The following is a 19,699-nucleotide window of genomic DNA, read 5'->3' as shown; positions in this document are numbered from 1 at the left end:
TCAGCCCAAATAAACCCTTTAGAAGAGAAAAATAAACCCTTTACTAAGGAGCTCCTGAAGGGCTGCCCTGGCCAAGGAGCCGCGGACCTCCAGGCTCTGCGACAGCAGCTGGGGTCATAAGCCGACCGTGGGAACTTCCTTACAGAGCTTGTCATAGGTTGCTTTGTCAGACAAGACTAGGTTATTGAGTTTGTCTGAAATTTGTCTTTGCACCACTTCTTTTTGGGCTTGCCCCCCAATTTGTTCATGGGACTTTGTCTTTCTTGGCTGTCTTTCTGGCACCTTCTTCTTGTTGTCCTTGGGTGGCATAGTGAACTCGAAGAGCAGCTGCTGCCACTGCAACATCAGTCAGATGTCGGGCCAACGAAAGCCCAGTTTTTCTTATTGATTGCCGGTGTTAAGTTCAACCATGTCCTCACTGGTCTCCGGCCTGCTGGATCTGCCCGTTTCTCATAGCGGACTGTTGAAGTCTCCAACTATTACAGTGGTTTCATGTGTCTCTTCTTGCAATTCCATCAGTTTTGACTAAAGTAGTTTGACTCTCTGTTGCTAGGTGCGTACATGTTAAGGATTTTTATATTTTCTTGGAGATACATTCATAGGCAGACATAACCAAATACAGTGTTGCTATTACTACTTTGAACAAACTGTTATATGCTAGCAGCTCTTAAGAGCAAGAAAAGGCCCTAACCAGTTTGGCACAGTGGATAGAGCATCAGCTTGCGGACAGAAAGGTCCCAGGTTCGATTCCGGTCAAGGGCATGTACCTTGGTTGTGGGCACATCCCCAGTAGAGGTGTGCAGGAGGCAGCTGATTGATGTTTCTCTCTCATCGATGTTTCTTACTCTCTAACCCTCTCCCTTCCTCTCTGTAAAAAAATCAATAAAATATATATATATTTAAAAAATATATATATAAATTAATATAAATATATATATTAAAAAATATATATATATATTTAAAATATATATATATAAAAATATATATATAAATATATATTTTTAAAAAGAGTAAGAAAAGTGAAAGTTTTTATTTTACCTTCAGTTTTTTCCCTTTCTTTATGTAGATCCAAGTTTCTGGTCTATATTATTTTTCTTCTCTCTAAATAACCTCTTTTAACATTTCTTGAAAGGTAGGTCTACTGGCAACAAATTTCTTTAAAAATTTTTGGGGGGCTGAGAATGTCTTTATTTCTTCTTCACTCTTTTCCTAGAGGGAAGATGTTTATTCCCTCTGGCTTCTTTCAGGATTATTTAATTTACTAGAGGCCCGGTGCATGAATTCGTGCATGGGGGGGGTGTCCCTCAGCCCAACCTGCACCCTCTCAATCGGGACCATCCGGGACCCCTCAGGGAATGTCCAACTGCTGGTTTAGGCCCGATCCCCAGGACATAAACTGGCAATCGGACATCCTTCTCACAATCCTGGACCGCTAGCTCCTAATCGCTCACCTGTCTGCCTGCCTGGTCGCCCCTAACTGCCCCCCCCCCCCGTCTGCTGGCCTGATCACCCCTCACTGCCCCCCCTGCGGGCCTGGGTGCCTCTAACTGCCCCCCGCTGCCAGCCAAGTCACCCCCAACTGCCCCCTCCCTGCCAGCCTAGTCGTCCCTCACTAACCCCCATGCTGGCCTGGTTGGAGGCAGCCATCTTGTGAGGGCATGAGGGTTAATTTGCATATCACCTCTATTATATAGGATCTTTGTGGGGGTTTATGTTTGTTTGTTTGCTTTTGTAGTTTGAAGATGTAGTTTTTTTGCATTTAGTTTGCTTGGTGTTCCCTGAGCTTCCTGGATTTTTCGTGTGGTGTCTGACATTAATCGGAAAGATATTCTCAGTCATTATTGATTCAAATATTTTTTTGTTCCTTTCTCTCTTTTTCTTCTGGTATTCCCATTTCACATATGTTACATCTTTTGTAGTTGTCCCACAGTCCTTGGATATTCTGGCTTTGTTTTCTCAGTCTTTGTTTTACATTTTCAGGGATTCTATTGATATATTTCCTGGTTCAGAGATTCTTTCTGCAGTCATGTCCAGCCCATCGAAGGCATTTTTCATTTCTGTAAAAGTAGCTTTTAATCTCCAGAATTTCTTTTCTTTTCTCTCTCTCTCCCTTTTCCTTCCTTCCTTCCTTTTTCTTTCTTTCTTTCTTCCTTCCTTCCTTCCTTTCTTTCTTTCTTTCTTTCTTTCTGCCTCTTTTATTTTTAAGATATCCATCTCTCTGCTTACATTGTCCATCTGTTCTTGATTGTTGTCTACGTTATCCATTAGGGCCCTTAGCATATTGATCGTGATTGTTTTAAATTCCTGGTTTGATAATTCCAACGTCTCTGGCTTGTCTTGCTCTGGTGCTTGCTCTGCCACTTCACACTGTGTGTTCTGCCTTTGGTATGCCTTGTAACTTTTTATTGATAGATGGGCTGATGTCCTGGGTGAAAGGAACGACTGCAAATGGCTTTTTGTAATGTGATGGTGAGGTGGGGGGGGCGGGGGGGGGAGTGTTCTACAGTCCTGTGATCAGGTCTCGGTCTGTTAGTGAGCGTATGCCTCTGGCCTGTGAACTTCAGTGTTTCTCAGTTTGTCTCCCCCTCCCGCCCCTAGGTGAGACGGGATGGTAGAGTGGGCTGGAATTAGACATTTCCCCTCCACAGTCCGCAGTCCGTCAGGCTCTGGTAACACCAGGGGAGGCTCTGGCTGACTCGTGTTCCCTGAGGGCTGGCCGTGTTAAGAGCAGAGTGCTCTGCTGTATTTCAAAATGGTCCCTTTCCCCTTCCACCCTGCCAGAAGCCTCAGGGCATTTTCTCTGGTATTTTCTATGGCAACACGGCCAGGCTTCAGAGGCAAATCTCACCACGGTGTGCCTCCTCCCCCCCATGACTGGAGTTTTTAACTCACAGACCTGCCCACACTGAGCCTACAGCAACTTGTCAATTACAGTTCAGGTTCTCCTAAGGCTCTGGTCCCCAGGGTGGTTTCCCCTTGCGAGTCTCTGCTCTGGAAGCCCATGATCCCCGTTTTCACCTGTTGGTCTCTCTAATCTCAGGGGCAGTGGTTCGCCCTGTGTCCTCCCATAGCATAGGCATCCAAGAAGAATTGTTGTTCTCCAGTCTGTTTGGCGTTTTGTTTGTTGGGATGGAGTTTCATCATGGTGATACTGTTGTGATAAACCTAGTCAGAAGTAACAGGAAAGGAGAGAAGGGAAGGCCAAATAATACAGGCACGGCATTGGGGCTCCTTTGCCAGGAAGCTGCAGTTTAACACTCCCCAGGAAGCCACCGGTCTGTCCCCAGCGGGACTGGGCAGGAGGAGAATAGATTCTTTCTCACACAGGGAGGACTGGGTGACATAGGGAAGGTACTTCCTGTCAGTCACACCTGGGAACAGGTCATTGGCCAGAGTAGGCGTGGGAAGCTCTGAGGTAATTACTCTCCTGAACAGAGGAGGTCACGCTCTTGGTTCTCTGACACTCTTGGCTCTTGTGTTTTGGGGAGTCCCGGGACTCTGTTTGCAGGGGGTGTGCGCTCTTGGCTCCCCTGCATTTGCCCACACGGCTCACAGCCGCGCGGACTCAACACACAATGGACTGTAACCAGCCTGAGGCCGTGCCAGACCCAAGGCCACCATGGAAAGAAAACTTTGGATACTGGCTCTTTGCTTCTAGCTCTACTGAATCCCCAGTTGCACATCTTCTAGGACCGGATTAAGGGAAATGGGTCTTTGGAAACCCAAGGATGTAATTGCACAAAAATAAAGCTTTCCACCACATCTCATCCTCCCATGGGGGCCCCTGGAATGCTTATTCCAGCGGTACCCCAGGAACCCCACTCCCACTAGCAATGGAGAAAGACCATCCACTCATTCCACTGAAAACAATGGCGCTGAAGTGGGGGCGTATCATTTCCATCCGGCTCCCAGACCGACACATCTCCCTCGGTGCTTTGAGAACCAGGAGGTATAAGAACTGACAAGTTGGTTAAAAACCAAAAGGTGCTTTGTGAGTCAGAGGACTTTTCTGCAAGACCAGCCTCAGTGGGAGCGGGAAAATACTGGCGTTGGGTCTAGTCAGTGCATAAAAGCAGGTCCAATGCTTAAGATCAAACTAAGTTTTTTTGTTGGAAAATCATGGAATTGATGATGTGTATTTAAAGAAAAAGGAGCAGGACCCTGGCCAGTGTTGCTTGTGGTTAGAGCATCAGCCTGCGTACTGAAGGGTCATGGGTTTGATTCCTGGTCAAGGGCATGTACCTGGGTTTCAGCTTTAATCCCAGGCCCTGGTTGAGTGTGTGTGTGGCAACCAATCAATGTATCTCTCTCACATTGATGGTTTTTTCAGCTTTGATCCCAGGCCCCAGTCAGGTGTGTGTGGGAGGCAACCAATTGATGTGTCTTTTTGACATTGATGTTTCTCTTTCTCTCTCCCTCCTCCCTCTCAAAAAAAATATCAATGGAAAAAATATTCTTGTGTGAGGATTAAAAACAAAAAAGGATCAGGATTTACACAAAAAAACTTTTTCAAGTTCACAAGTAAAAAGAAATAATTTTTATAACATCAAGAACTTAACTTTGTAAAGTTGCTGTACACCTGAAATGAATACAAAAAAATATTAAATGTAAACTGTAATTGAAACATTTTTAAAAATAAAAAAACTAGAACTCAACAAAAACCACCAATGATTCTTAAAACCTGATATAATTTGCCATGATCTTGGCAATTCTAATCCAGAAAGAACCAGGGTCAGCCAAGGGAGTAAATGTTTATACAAAGAGTCTAATAAGAAATTCACTTGCTTGCAACAATATTATTATTTCCATAAATTGTGCGTTTAATGATGAGTCTTCTTCCTTATGGTAATTAGACCTTTAAGAGTCACCACGAGTAATAATATAAACCTTCATTTGTGACTTAGATAATTATGTGCATGTGTGGGAGGCCAAGAGGTTGTGGATGGGTACCATCACAAACTTATCACCTCTCCAGGCCCCAGGAGGTATGAACAGCCTTGCTCAGGTTAGGTCTGCACACCAGACCTGCACAGACAATCTATACTAATAAAAGGGTAATATGCTAATTAGACCGGGTCGACCAGCCATCTTCCCGGATGTCTGACTTCCTTCTGGACAAAGCCATGGTGGTGGGGGCCGAGGTAGAGGCAGTTAGGGGTGAGATCAGGCCAGCAGGGGAGGGCAGTTGGGGGTGATCAGGCCGGCAGGGAAGGGCAGTTGGGGGCAACCAGGCTGGCAGGGGAGGGCAGTTGGGGGTGAGATCAGGCTGGCAGGGAGGGCAGTTGGGGGCAACCAGGCCAGTAGGGAGGGTAGTTGGGGGCATTAGGCAGGCAGGCAGGTGAGTGGTTAGGAGCCAGTGGTCCTGGATTTCAAGAGGGATATCTGACTTGGCAGTCGGACATCCCCCGAGGGGTCCCAGATTGAAGAGGGTGCAGGCCAGGTTGAGGGACACCCCCTTCCCTGTGCACACATTTTGTGCACTAGGCCTCTAATAGAAGTATAAATAGCCTTGCTCAGGTTAGGTCTGCACATCCAGACCTGCACAAACAATACGTTAGGAGAAGCAATAGGCTGACTCTGAGTTTAGTGGCCAGACTGCCTAGGTTCATCTGAACTTGGTGGCTCGTTGGCTGGAGACCTGGGGCAGATTACGTCACCTCTCTGTCCTCCATATGATGTCACGGTGAAATGAGTTATTCATAGCACCTAATTCGTTAGGTTGCTGTGAAGATTAAATGAGTTACCTAATGTTATATGCATTGACTGTCACTATGACTTTTACCATTATTTAACACAAAGCAATGAAGACTTTTTAGAAAAAGGAAAAATAGGTTTATTTCTCCTCTATCTATTCAAAATACATCTTGATCATCAGTAGCGTTATATAGATAGCATTTTGGTTAGGCAGCACTAGGCATTACACAGCACTTGATGGTGAAGATATCTGTGCTTTCTATTTCTGCTGCCTAGGAATGTATAATGCAGTCAGAATGGGGTAGCGCCGTGTCAGATAAAAGTCCAGATAAAAGGCAATTTTTCGGGCGGGGGGCGGGGGGCAGGCAAGGTCAGCTCTTCATTTGCCAGCATGCTTCTTATATATCTCCAAGAACTCAGTCACGTCTTCCGGGGACCCCAAGATGACTGGCGCCCTCTGGTGGATGTCAGTGGGAACGATGTCCAGTATAGCTTCCTTCCCAGTGGTAGCCAATCCTCCCGCCTTCTCGATGACGTAGGCCATTGGGTTACATTCGTACAGTAGTCTCAACTGGAAAACAAGAGCCCAGAGCAGCGTCTTCACACCAGGAGGTATTTCACAGAAAGAGGATTTATTCCACAGCAAAATAGCGCAGGGCTGGTGGATGTTTCCAAGGTAACTGAGACTCTCCTTTTCCTTCTATGAGGTTGTAAAAGCCCCCTCACCCTCCCCGACCCTCCCCCCCCCCCCACACACACACACCTCAAAGTTGCATATAAGACCAAATGGTTAATTTAGCATTTGGTTAATTAAGCCATTCATCAAGCCAGAGGCAGGAATGGACTGCTTGATGCGAATATGAGACCGAGCACCTGGACTCGGGGCTGAATGACATATTGGCAGCACCGATGGCTCCCCTCTCTTTATGGCACGGCGACTGGATCTAATGAGTGATTCTGTGTGTTTTGGATGGAGCTTTGCCTATTCTAAAAGCATAAAAAGAATTCATGGTTGTGTCTGGCTGCAGACATCTGGAAAGCAGACTGGCTCCTCCAAACAGTATGATATTGTTTGCAACTCTACACACATTCCTTTTATAATTCTCCCAAGGCTTGCGGGTTGGGATTTACTATATTATAAGGCTTGGCATTTATTTTTAAATATTAACTTTTTTATTGTGTGTGTTTTCATGCAGTCGCCTATGGAGCAGGCAGCTCTTTGCAGGTGTTTCCTGACTCTATTTCCAGACAGGTGTCATGGCCAGATTTGCAAAACTGAAAAAAAGAAGGAACCTCAGTATTTCTGTTAAAAAATAATTTTTGGGACCTTAGGGAAAAGCGCTAGAAAGCAGCTAATCACATAGGTGGGCGGGTGCCCGAGGTGGCTGTGGCAGGAGTGGTGTTTTCTGTGAACACAATGTCTTCAGTGAAGCGGACACAATGTGCTGTAAACAGAGATCTGAACACAGATTTCTATCTTAAGGGGGTTATTGTCCCTATTCCTTCTCTCATATTAAAAAAAAGACTGTCTATTAGGAAAAAAACAAAAGGACAGTACTTGGGAAGGCAGCACTGTCCCCCTGTGCGGAAGGGCGTGCGGCCGCTCAGCCAGCCGGGCCGCACAGCCCCCCCAGCCTGAGCACACGCCGCGGGCAGTAACTGGGGCGTTCGTGTAACGGGTCACCCCAAAGCCCCAGGTCTCCCCGGAGGTCCTTCCCTTCCCTAGAAAGGTACCATTTTCCAAGCAGCCAATGTCCGCTCATTAGTTATTGCTATTTTATGCCTTTTGAAAGCAATGAAAGAAAACCTCTATTTGGAATACGGATTTGATTTGCTGCCTCGGTAATGGGGCTGGACTGCTTCATTTCTCTTTATGAATGGAATTTATTTTGCTCAAGCCAAACCGAGTGCCCACTGGAAGAGCTGAGCACATTCAGCCCCTCCTGACCATAACACCGTGACTGATCGCTAGCAACAGAGGGCTCTGCAGGTACTGCCTGACTTTAACCAGAACAACCTTAACCCAGATGAGGATATGCCACAGACATTGTTAGCATCCCACGGCAGACCCTACAGCTATCACCACCTTTTCTTCTTCCTCGGTCAACCCCTGGGCTGCAAATAAAAACCACCGCTCCTCCGAGGATCTGCTTACCTTTCCCTTGGGGCTCTTCTTGTTAGCTGGGTACAGGAAGATCCCTCCGTAGACCAGGGTGCGGTGGACATCAGCCACCATGGAGCCCACGTACCTGGAGCCGTAGGGGGCTGAGTTATCCTGCAAGGTTAAGACCAGCAATCATTAGGGCTACAGAGAAGACAGAAAGGGAGTCCTCTGTGTCCTCTACACTTATTTGACTCGACAATCGTTTAGTGAGCACCTACACGGTGCGTGTTTAGGAAACGGGATGAAAATCCTGTTCCCAAGGAGCAGAGAGTGGAGCAGTGGAGACCGCCTCTCCTCCATTGTACAGCAGGTCCATTACCCTCAGAAACCCCATGGAAGCTGCTGTTGATTTTAGCTATGGGGTTGGGGCAGGCATCACACAAATGGTGCCACTTAGCAGAACCCTGCAGGTTAGGAAGGATTTTGCCAAGCTAAGGCGCTGGGCAAGGGCGGGGTTTTCATCTTGCGGGAAGGGACGTACACAAGCTAACAGAGAAGCAAGTGCTGTCCACAGGGCGGGGACTGGGGAGGGGCCATGAGAGGAATCCAAGGCGAGGTGGGAGGAGAGATGACGGAGCTGGAGAGAGAACCCGGGCCAGTTCTGAGGGGCCCGAATGCCATGCTGACAACCTTTCGGCTTCCTCTTCAGGACTCAGCAGGCATCAATGGCATGGGACAAGAGTGTGACAAAATTGGACATCCCCACATGGAACCAGCTCTGCCACCAGCTGTTTCTCTCTTCATGCTCAGTAATTAGTAACTGAGAGACACCGAGAAGGGCACCCTGGGACCCGAGATGACTGACAGACCCGTCAGACGCCAGGGGGCAGGTCCTGGGTGAAGAGCCACGTTCTGTACCATCTGGGGTCTGGGACCCCAGGAGTGAAACATGCTTTACTGCCATGAGCTCATGCAGCCAGCAGGCCCGATGACCCTGATTTTATTCTGCCAAGAGAAAGCGGCAAAGGCTAAAGCAGACCTTCCGATTGTGACGTCCCAGGGCAGGGGTCCCAGGCCCCGGGACCTGGGTGGGAACTTAATCATGGGGTCAGTGCGCAGTGGGAGCCAAGCTGCTCTTGTCCTTGCCCCCACTCTCCTCCAGGTAAGTCAGGAACCAGCACATTTCTGCCCGGCTCAGGGGCTCCCCCGCCCTCACTTACCGGGGGGAACTTCTTCCTCTGCACATACTCGGTGACCGCAGGGTCGAAGTCCTTGGCGTAGCCCTCATTGAGGCTGTAGATGTTCCCTTTCTTTTTGATCTTCACATCCTTGTCCACCAAAATGAACTCTCCAATGGCCTGTGAAACAGGAGGAAAGGGGGAGAGGTGATGAGCACCCCTCTCCCGCCCGCCTGTGTGAGGGTGCGGCAGGCTGGCTCAGCTGGGGGAGGGGGCGCAGGGCCTGCGGTCACACCCATGCACCAGCACAAGGAGCTTGGCTTTTGTTTCACAGGTTTTTCTTCTTGAGGGATCACTGACATGACATTGCATTGTGGGACGATCACCAGCACAGGGAGCACGTGGCCCTGGGACACCCACGCCCTGAGATGTGCATGCCTTCTGGAAAAAATTTCATTTAAGTAGAGGTCGGTGCAGACAGGAGGCGGGCCTCAGAACAGACAGACAGCTGGGCTACACCAGCGCGCCCAGGGGCTCAGGGCTGCTCTCAGCTTCCCGTCCCCACCTCGATGGCGTTTCCCTTCCGTGTGTTGCTCTAGAAAAGAGCAGAGCCTGAGTTTTGACTCACAGCACAGGTAATGTCAGCGGCCTTTGCTCACTGACTCTCAGGGTCTGTCAGAACGCCCGCCCGCCAAGCCCCAGGGCTAAGCTGGTGCCTTTAGAGCTTAGGTTCTGCTAAAGACTTTGCAGTTGGGAGGGAAAGTGTCAATGAACTCCTGTGGCTCTAGACCAGCCGTGGGCAACTACGGCCCGCGGGCCGAATCCGGCCCGTTTGAAATGAATAAAACTAAAAAAAAAAAAAAAGACCGTACCCCTTTATGTAATGATGTTTACTTTGAATTTATATTAGTTCACACAAACACTCCATCCATGCTTTTGTTCCGGCCCTCCGGTCCAGTTTAAGAACCCACTGTGGCCCTCGAGTCAAAAAGTTTGCCCACCCCTGCTCTAGACTGAGGCTTGCTTGGGGCTCCTGCGTGTCACTGAGAAGGTGATGGGGTGCTGCTCATCTGGGGAGGGGGTTGCTCCCTGGAGGCAAGAGTCAGAAGAAGGGAGGCCCCATCAACCCATCTCTCCCGCCATTTATTCCCACAGTGAAGACTGGTTCCTGCCAGTATGGAGCACGTGGGACTAGAGAGAGAGGGAGGAGGGAGGAGGAAGGGTGAGGGAGAGGAGAGAAAAGAGGCGAGTATTAACAGTGGTCACTGGGAGCTGTCATTGGGAGTGGTTCTTTTTTCTTTTATGCTTTTTGATATTTCCAACTATTCTGACCACAAATATGCAGAATATTTTTATGGTCAGAAGACTAAGTAAATAAATAAATATCTTTACAAAAAAGGTTAAAAAGTCTGGAAAATGAAGCCGTTGCATGGCAGGCCCCGCGCAGCTCACACAGCCATGCTTTGCAGACACCCGCCCGCAGCGCAGGTGTGGAGGGAGGCCTCCTGCACTCGAGAAAGAGATGGAAAAGCTTTTTGAACGTTAAATGCCTGACGAGCTGAAAATGCAAACATAGCTTCTTAGCAGAAACCCTCAGCCTGTGCATGCAGCAAGCCAAAAGGAAAAGGAAAGGCTAAACTGGTCCGAGGCTCAGCCCACAGGCGTCCGCCAGCAGAGGGCTGGCCAGATCCCGGATCCGGGAGGCAGCCCGCAGGGGACAGGCAGTCCTTCCAAACACCGAGCGGCCAGTGGGTGTGAGGAGGGCAAAGGACCATCAAATACACAGACACTGACTCCCAGAGACACCGCCTGCGATCTGGAAACAAGAAGAGATTTACTTTTTCGATGCGCCCATCAGCAAAGGCAACAGGCCGTGTGGAGGCAGGACGTGTCTGGGAGCTGAGACACCAGTGATTTCAGAAACTGTGCCCCAGCCCCGGCTCCCAGTGAACTGTGCTCTGGTTCTGCCACTGTTTTCCCTCAGGTCACCTCGCTGGAGACTTACTCGAGTGCTGTCCCCCACCCCTGTTTATTTATTAAACGCCAGTACTTCCAAGGAGGCAAAGTGCAGTTGTGCAAGAGTGCAGGGGGCAAAGGCACCCGCACCTGGTTTACCGGCCCTGCCGCAAACCAACCCCAGCCTCTCCAGGAGCAACCGGTCGCTCCCAGGATCCCAGCCAGCTGCTCGTCCTTGTGTTCGGTTTGTCAGCAAAAAGCACCAAATAAACAACATGCGTCATTAATGTCACCCAAGAACATTTCTAAAAGTAAAAGGTGTTTATAAACCCTTGGGGCACGGGGCCAAACACACAATGAACATGCCAACCTAGTAAAGACTGTCCTATGGGGTGTGTATTCAGTGGTGGATTTCGTGGCACCAGATATTTGAAAAGATTTCTTTCCCTCATTCATCTGCTCTGTTGACACTGTCATCTAAATCAGCAGTCGCCAACTGGTGGTCCGAGGGCCACTGGTGGTCCGTGAGGTCCGAAAGGTTGGCAACTGCTGAATCAATAGGTAAATAACCCCAATGAATAGATACGTAGGACTTATCCACAAATGAAAACTGCCAATGAGTATTGTTCATGCACCCTGGGCTTCTCTCCATAAGGTGGCTGTTCTCTATAAGGTGGGCCAATGACTGATCTCCATTTCCTTCTTTACTTTCATGCCCTTGAGTTCATCAGAGCCTTGTCAGAACTGCGGAGGTTACCAAAGGTGTGCCTGCGAGTGCACAGCATATACGTTCAGGTGGGCTACCGTGCACTGAGGACATTAGTGATGAATACAGTGGGGGGTGGGGGAGTAAACAGACCATCCACAGGCCCCATCTGGTCCATGAATGCATTCAGTTGGCTAGCACGGTGTTTACAAATCCAGAACCATCACATTAAAAACACACAGCACCGTGTTTCCTGAACATCGACACCTGTCCAGTTCACCACAGTCCCACCACCCCTGGCCTGGCTTGGCAGCACGCTCTACTCATTCACATGGCTTGCCCGGCCTAGATGGGCCTTGGAGTCAGTTGAATAATGTCTGTTCCAAAGATTTCATCTTGGAACAAAGGCCCTCTATCATGCTCTGGACAGACATTAATCCTCACCTCAATAATCTCCTGACATACATGTGGTCTTCCACTTCGCCCCCCACCCACCTCTGTCCCTCCAGATGTCATCTCCCCCCTCTATGTACCCCAGTCCATGCCCAACACACATAACTGACACAGCCATCGGCCAGGCACCTAACCCTCGCCCCCCTGCCCCCAGGCTCTCTCACCGGGTCCAGCATGAAGCAGTTGACCCCACAGGCCATGGCCAGCACCAGCATGGTGGCACTGCCATAGAGGGCATAGCCAGCCGCCACCAGGTTCCGGCCCGGCTGCAGGGCGTCCTTCTCAGAAGGCTCGTCGGTAGAGTTCTAGGACAAGAAAGAAAACAAAACACATTTTTGTTCTGTTTTGCGGTTCTTTTTGTTGTTCTTTTTTTTCAGTTCAACCATTAGCAAGATGCATTAGCAAGATGCTTTCTTGATGAAATAGGGCATTTTCTTAGAGGGACCCTCCTTCTCGAACAGTGATGTCCTCATTATATTCCCACAGCAGCCTTCCCACAGGCCCCTGATTTCCTGCAGCTGGGACCTCTTTCCAATTACCGCCCTCCTCCGATTTTACTAATTTGATATTCCCTCATTTCTCTATTTTCACTTTCAGAACAGAGCATGCCTTCTTGCCAGCTCCCGCTAATTTAATCTTGTTATGGGCATCGATGTCTTTCACCTGCCTACTCCATCGTTCTTTAAACAAATTAAGACGGGGCTGCAGGGCCGCAGTCTGGTGAGGACATCAATTCCACGAGTTCCTGCCAGTTGCCGCCCATCCCCAGGGAGCAATGTGGCCCACATCACTCACACACCAAGGAGATTCTCGGAAATATGGGGACTTAGAAAACCCTCCAGAGCCAGCGCAGACCAGGGCAGATGCTCCCATTGTGTTGACCATGACCCACGGTAGGAAACACTGGCTCCATCACAAACCAGCATCAGCACACACTCACATGCGCACACAAGTACAGGAGTGAAACGAAACAATCTTACACTTAGAACATGACGTGCGCCCTAATCTTTTCTTTTTTTTTCACTAGGAACACAGCCCGCTGGGTCATGTGACCCACAGTTTGCCTAATATTGAGGAATGAAACACCCGAAGGAGACGGCCCCTAACGAATGGATTGCTAACCGATGACTACTGTCTCATCAACACTTGATTGGCTTCTTCGTTCCTCAAAGCAGCCCCAACAAATCTTTCAGCTTGAACAGTCTCTACCTGAATTTAAACAGAAGTGAAAATGGGTAATTTCTGCCAATTTTATTTATTCCTTTCCCAGCCAGAGATGACAGCAGCTGAGGGTAAGAACTACTAATGTACAAGGAAGAACTGCTAAAACCATTTCTTTCCATTTTTCCCTTCATCGCCACAACTGGTGGGTTTTTTTGTTTTGTTTTTTGTTTTTTTTTTTTGTTTTATTTCAGAGAGGAAGGGACAGGGAGAGAGAGATAGAAACATCAATGATGGGAGAGAATCATTGATCACTGCCTCCTGCACGCCCCCTCCTGGGATCGAGCTGGAAACCCAGGCATGTGCCCTGACCAGAATCTAACCGTGACCTCTTGTGGTTCATTGGTCAAAGCTTAACCACTAAGCCACACTGGCTGGGCCCTCAAATTTAATAAAAGGTTTTCGTTGAGGTGGTTGATTGGTTGGTTGGGTCAACACAGACTAAACACAGTATAGAAAATTTGAGTTTTCCCTAACTCCTAATGTTGCCAGTGCACGACCCTGAAAAAGGAGCCAGCTTCCTTTGAAGCCAGTGACAGAGGGGGGGACTCAGGCCTCTAACTACCCTCTAACACAGCCACTTAGGCCCGCCTGCCAGTGCAGCGGGAATCAGACAATGGGAATATGGAACAAATGGGCTGACTGGGAGCTGCTGGAGGCTTGTAGTAATCAGTTCTCCACTAGTAAAAGCTCCCCAGAGATTCCACCTTCCCAGCACCATCCATCTCTGCCTGTGGGGAAGGTGCAAGAGAAAACAGAATTTCCCTGAAATACTGTCACCAAACAATCTTACCCTTTGACGGCTTTGCATGAAATAAGAAATGGCAACACTATCTATGATCCACATACTCACAAGAAACAGAAAGTAATGCTATCGAATCGTGGACTTGCAGGGAGTCTTTTCTAGCCTGACCCCTTCCCAATGCATGAGTTCCTCCTGCAGGCCCCCAGCAGAGTCACCACATTCCCATGCGGGTGCGCAGGGCCGTGTGCATGAAGAACCTGGCAACATGAGAAAGCCTCCGGACCTTGCCTTTCTCTATGCCGCCCAGGCCATCGCCTGCTGTGGAGATTGGTCTGTTTTATTCCATGCCATCCCATAAGGAGTAGAGGGAAAGACCCATGGATTCTGGAGATTCAAGGTGGCAGACAAGAAAGTCAAGTCGGGCAGAAGTGTGTTGTGGCTGTCGTGTCACCAGGTAGCTGTCCTCTAGGGGGGCAGCCAAACCCTCCTTAGAAAGTCTTACAGCGCATTTGGCAGCGTCCCCAGTAACGTAGCCAATATCGTTTACCTACGATTGAAGCAGGGAACTAGCAGACAAAAATGTGTAAGATGATGTCCCTGCCTCCAGGAGATTGTTCTCTGGACTGCAGATGGGTTGGTTTTGCCTGGCCAGCATCCATCACCATCCCGCTGATAACTTCCTCTTTAACTTCCTCTTAATCTTCCTTAGGATGCTGCCTCCCTCCCTCTCCGCTCCAGGGGTGGGCACATCCAGACAAACATTCTAACCGTGACGGTGTCCAACACCTCAGGAGAATTATACTCCTCTGGTGTCCCCAGCCAGAAGTGAGTGACCCCTCCTGAGGTGGAACACTAGACCACCAGCCCTTCGAGGTCCCTTTGGAGCTGTTTCCCGGCATTGGTGGGCAGGCCTGATGCTGCTGCGGGTTCCTGTTACAGATGCTGTGTGCTGAGCTGGGGCCCAGGGAGCTGAATTCTAGCCCAGAGCCATCTGTGCAGAAAGCAAGAAAGGTCACCTTTGAAGCATCGGGCACATCAATGTTTATGCCCCATAGGCCCTCAAATGGCTTTAAATAATCAATAAAGCTTTTGAAAACTGAAATAACAAAGGCAGTATCCCACTCATATTTTTTTTTCCAGTCTTTTAAAAGTCACACCGGGTTTATTGAGACGAGTGCGGAGATTCATTGTTGAGTTGTAGCATCCTTAATTCATGCTGCCGTTGCAAGCTGTTTGATCTTTTTAATTGACAGCCAGTGTCTCCGTTTTCTAGTTTTCTCTGGTTTCCTTCAAGGCGTCCTTATTTGGGGGTTGAGGTGGAGAATGGAGCTGGCAAACATTCGCGCTGCTTTAGTTTTGGTCGAGTCACTAACCAGCAGTCCTGCTTCAAATGAAGACTTTTGCTACAAACCTCTCTTGCTAGATGATAGCCCTGATACTTTGCGGATAAAATGGTCTGCCTCCCTGGCTATAACAGGAATGGTATATTCATGGTTGACTTGGAAAATAGATAAATTCCTGCCTTGACCTTCCTGGTATGAGCGTTAGAACCTGTTACTCAAGTCGATTAGCTGTTTAAGATGATGCCCCTGCCTTGAGGGGTTTGTAATCTGTACAAATGCCGAAGGGTGTTCTGTCCCTCTCAGCTGGGACAAAAGCAAAATACACTCAATGACCAGAGAACTGTCCCGGGGAGTCCTGATTTCCACATGATTGAAAGGAGATTATATCCAATACTGGCCAACAAGTCACTTTGAACAATGAAGTGCAAATTGGGTCTCACTACTTAAACTATGGCCTCCGTATGCTCAGCTAGGAGATTGTGGAGAAGCCTCACCAGCCACCTGCCCATTAAGATAAAGTGATTCAGACTCAAGGGCATCTGTGAGGTTTTATTTCTAAATTAAACAATACAGGCTGAGTTATGGGGGCCAGATTATTTAAAGGACATTGCAAATTATAAACACACACACACACACACACACGACACTTAAAGAGAAAGAAGGAAAGAGAGGCTCTGGAGGTAGAGGTACCTGCCCAGGTACACAGGTAGAAGACCCAGGCAGGTCCAGGTCCCATGCCGCAGCAGAGTGCAGCAAACTCTGTCCATAAGTGGACAGACAGTAAACACTGTAGGGTTTAGGTCATAAAGTATCACAACTGCTCAGCCCTGCCAGGGCATCATGGAACCCGCCAAAAGCATCATGTAAACATATGAGTTGACCACATGCCATTAAAACTTTATTTAGAAACAGTGACAATGAAATTCACATAAATGTTATGGGCTATGAAATATTATTTAGTTTTTTTCAGAATATTTTTTAAAAATGCAGAACGGTTATTCTTGCTCAGAAGCCATACAAATCAGGCAACTGGCTGAATTTAGCTGTGGGTAGAGTAGATGTCAAGGACAATTCTGACATATGTACTCTCCTTGTTGTCACACTCACACCATTCTCAGCTCACATATTATCACCACTGTAACTACCCTCTACTGCCCCTTTATTTTTAATTTCATTTTCTATTATAAAGAAAGCATGATACAGCTATGAGTAAACTATTTTTCTCTTCCTACCCACACTGTACTACATTTTCTAACAACTTAATGGATCTTCACTATGTAGCAAATGCTGAAAAAGTCAGAACTCAAGACATAAACCTTTGTCAAGTCTCACAAAGTTTCCTGATATACGCTCTGGTTGCTCCACCAATAGTGAAACAGGACTGGACACTCGACATTAACTTTCCTCTGGATCCCAAACCAGGGGCTTATCCATTACATTGTACCTTTCTGTAGATGCCAAAAATGGTTCCAATGGACACAAGGCAATCGATGTTGGAGGATCCATCAAGGGGGTCAAAACAGACCACATATTTACCCTGGACAACAACAAAAAAGGAAATAAAAATTTACTTTAAAAATAAACACATTATAACAAAATAGAAAGTATACACTAAGGGGATTTAAAAAAAGGGGAATCTAGGGGAAAGTTGAAGAAATGTGAGTCTTATTTATACTCTGTCATGGAAGCTATGAGTGGCATGCAAAATGAAAACAACAATGAATATACATAATCATATGACTGTTATTGTACCAAAACATCATTAGGCAGAGAAAACACAACTTAGAATAGAAGGCGCAGATGAAGGTAATGGAATATAGATAAATAAGTCTTAATTTCCTACATCGTTGATACAGCTGAATCAGAATTTTGGCTTGAGTTTCCTGGCAGCCAAAGGAAGAAGAGAAACAAGGTTAGTCATTTAATTCTTTTCATTCATTAGGGTGTATACATAATTCCTTAAGTGAAGCTAACACAACATTCAAGTCTTTAAGAACCTCCTAGTGCAGGTCTTATAGATGACATTTGGGTTGCAGTGCACAGAGTTCTCATGGATATCCCAACTGCAATTCTGTTGTAGAGGGACTACCACAGGTTTGGTCTTTGAATGGGGCTGTCAGGTTTCTGGCCTCAAGGGTGAGCTGTGCACATCTCTTCCCAACTCTGCCTTCAGTGACGTCACGTTGGTAGTTTGAAATCAACTATGGGGGAGTATTTACGAAGTTGGTGTTGGCAATTACTACAAATCAGAGACTTTTCCAAAACAGAACCAGTTTATCAACACACCATAGGATATTTTCCATATCCAGATTAGCTACTTTCAGAGGTGGTTTTTAAGTTCTGCATCAAATTAAGACAATTCTCTGATTCCCTGACCACTTGCTCTTAAGTCACCCTGGCTGATGCAGGAGAAACTGTCATCTGGAAAACAGGAACATGCCTGTTAGAAAAGCACATTGTAGTCAGAGAAGCTGGCCAACTGGTAGAGAACACTGAACAACAAATTCAATCCACATGCCTGAAACTGCCAAGTACCTTGAGAAGACCAACAGAGAACAACATGAACTTTGAATCTGACATGTAATATATTTTAGGAATAATGTAAAACAAATTAATCGGACATAGCTCCCTACACTCTTCAAAATGTCAAGACCAGGTGTCAGGTAGCCTCTGTAAGTTCATCTTCTGATTGCTTTTTTGTAATTCTACTCCTTCATGTCCCGATTCATCTCAAACAGGAAAAGACAGCAAGCCCATAGAACTGCACTTCTCATTTCAAGTTTTTTTTAATTATCATATAATTGTTTTGTTCTATAAAAGTTGGATATACTCTTTCCATTCCCTTTTGCACCAATAAGTTAGTATTGAACCCCTACAATGGGCCAGGAGTTATGCTAGATGCTGGGATACAGAGAAGAATATAATTCATTTCCTCCCTCAAGAAACAATTAGATTAATAGGATTCCAAACCATAAATCAGTGACAGGAATTGGGAGCAGTTTACATTGGCAGAAGAATTGAAGTGTGAGGGCAGGAATTTGGTGGATGAAGATGAAGCAAAAGAAGTTGTTAACAGTTGCCAGACATTGAAGAGCCTTGAACATGACCATGAAAAGTTAGGAGTGGAGATGAGTATGAGTATATGTGAGTCTCTCCCATGCATGGGTCCACTGGAGGACGGATAATGGCGTGGACTATGGTGGTAGAGTGGACAGGGGGGGACAGTTTGAGCGATGGTAGTGAGGATGGATCTGTGAAATGATGACATGGTTCAGGAGGAATCTAGGGCGATTCCCGGGAATCCAGCGTGGCTGAGCAATTGCAGTCATTTTTGAAGCGAGATAGAAAAATGGTTACATCAAAACCCTGGATGGTGGAAGTTCAGACCCACCCTTTTCTCAGGTTCTATAATTATGGCGTGTTTATCTTCTTCCGACACCAGGACGCAGGTCGCAAAGGATGCCCGCAACACGTTAATGACCATGTCATTGGAGAGGACGTCCAGCTTCTTCACTTGATCACCCGTCACGTTGGTAGAGCCAGCAATTCCATAGCTAGAGGGGAGAAAAGCCACAAAAATACAAGCCATGACCACCAGAACATGTAAATGCATGTAAACCCACCGAACGTGGCATGTCGTAGGATTTAGAAGAAAGAAGAGAAGGCGCCTGGTTTAGAAGAACAAGAAGCATGGTTGTCCCTGCACATGGGCTCCTGGAGGGGAGGAAATACGGTCACCCACCTGTCCAGTGCCTGTCATGGTACCTGGCACACCTTGTAGTGAAATCTGTTTCTCAAGCTCCGCCCCCCCCATTATGGGTTCTAAAGAAGCTTTTTAGATTGTTTTCTCTAATCACACTCCCCCATGAAAATTAATATTTCATAGTAAAAGATATGGTACATATCTGTGTAGGCACTGTCTGCATAGCTATGTTTTATACACAAAAAGATTGATTTTTCGCCTCCCCCAGGCTGGTTTTTACCCCCAAATGTATGGCCGATGCTTAATGATAGCAAGCAGGGAAACCTTCTGGGTGGGAGGGGTCCTGAGATGTGAATGAAGCCCCGGGTGTCCATGGTTTTATAGCTGAAAATATCCTAAAAGAAAAGATACTGACTGGCCCCACCTGGTTTCCTAGAGGCAGGCGGAAGCCACCAGAGACAGCAGAGGGCTTGTCCAAGCCGGAGCAGCAGCAGAGTAGAGGTGGCAAGCCCACGGGGACCCCCAGGCCAGGCTCTCTCAGTGGCACCCCACTGCCACTGGCAGGAGTCCTAAGGGCTGGGGCGGGGGGTGAGGGC

At 47.4% G+C, this 19,699-nt stretch overlaps 1 protein-coding gene across 1 annotated transcript; it reads right to left on the bottom strand.

The window, feature by feature from the left end:
* Positions 1-5,809: 5,809 nt before the first annotated feature.
* Positions 5,810-18,989, bottom strand: FBP1 (fructose-bisphosphatase 1). The gene is made up of 6 exons (XM_023764899.1): positions 18,792-18,989; positions 16,845-16,937; positions 12,256-12,396; positions 9,019-9,156; positions 7,850-7,969; positions 5,810-6,265 (listed from the first exon to the last, which is right to left on the bottom strand). Exons 1-6 carry the CDS (start codon positions 18,987-18,989, stop codon positions 6,074-6,076), a joined length of 882 nt encoding a protein of 293 aa, XP_023620667.1. The 3' UTR covers positions 5,810-6,073.
* Between the last annotated feature and the right edge of the window lie 710 nt (positions 18,990-19,699).

This window comes from Myotis lucifugus, unplaced genomic scaffold (assembly GCF_000147115.1).
Source record: "Myotis lucifugus unplaced genomic scaffold, Myoluc2.0 scaffold_360, whole genome shotgun sequence".
Classification (NCBI taxonomy): domain Eukaryota; kingdom Metazoa; phylum Chordata; class Mammalia; order Chiroptera; family Vespertilionidae; genus Myotis; species Myotis lucifugus.
This window is presented reverse-complemented; position numbering and strand designations above follow the sequence as displayed.